The sequence below is a fragment of the Morone saxatilis genome, unplaced genomic scaffold, assembly GCF_004916995.1.
Source record: "Morone saxatilis isolate NCDOM2014 unplaced genomic scaffold, NCSU_SB_2.0 Contig2, whole genome shotgun sequence".
NCBI classification, from domain to species: Eukaryota; Metazoa; Chordata; class Actinopteri; family Moronidae; genus Morone; species Morone saxatilis.
In genome coordinates this window covers 15,137,564-15,138,119 of record NW_023339762.1, presented here as the reverse complement: position 1 = coordinate 15,138,119, position 556 = coordinate 15,137,564, and the positions used below count along the sequence as shown (strand labels likewise).

General features: G+C 35.4%; 1 protein-coding gene across 1 annotated transcript in view; it reads right to left on the bottom strand.

The window, feature by feature from the left end:
- dennd4a (DENN/MADD domain containing 4A) overlaps positions 1–556 on the bottom strand; it is a 21,094-nt gene that overhangs the window by 663 nt on the left and 19,875 nt on the right. Inside the window, exon 27 of the mRNA XM_035664873.1 lies at positions 216–332. Coding sequence (XP_035520766.1) covers positions 216–332 — 117 coding nt within the window. The remainder of the gene's footprint in view (positions 1–215; positions 333–556) is intronic.

Here is a 556-nt window from a genome sequence, read left to right as displayed (position 1 = left end):
TAAATCTACTGTGAAAGTATTGCACTGATAAGGCATGACTAATAGGAGTCCTTAACTGAATTATGCATGATTTTCTAGTTACTTCATATGCATTATTTAATTTACATGTAAATATCTGACCTTGCCAGCATTAGCAGCAGACTTGTTTTCTGAAAGTCATTTTTTAAAACACATTATATCTCAGTCTGTTGAGGTAAACACTTTAATGACTTACAATGTGTGTTCCACAGGACATAGCAGGGTTGAACCTTGTCTTGGTGCAACTTCAGGTTGTCCCACATAATCCTCACAAGCACCTGCTTACTGTCCTCAGATGAAACGCTCTGAGGAGTCTGCAAGAGGTAAAACATGTGGAAGATTAATCTCTTACACTGTATCTTACAGCCCTTATGGGTTGAATTTTAATGTTGTTATATTTATCAAAATACTTCATTTTCATTGGTTAAAAAAGAGATGTTCTGAGTGATAACTGGTATAATCTTTGAGCTGCATTAAATGCATTGCTCTGTTTTGACAGTGTCTTCTTTTAAATTACCACTAGGAGTCACCAAAGTCA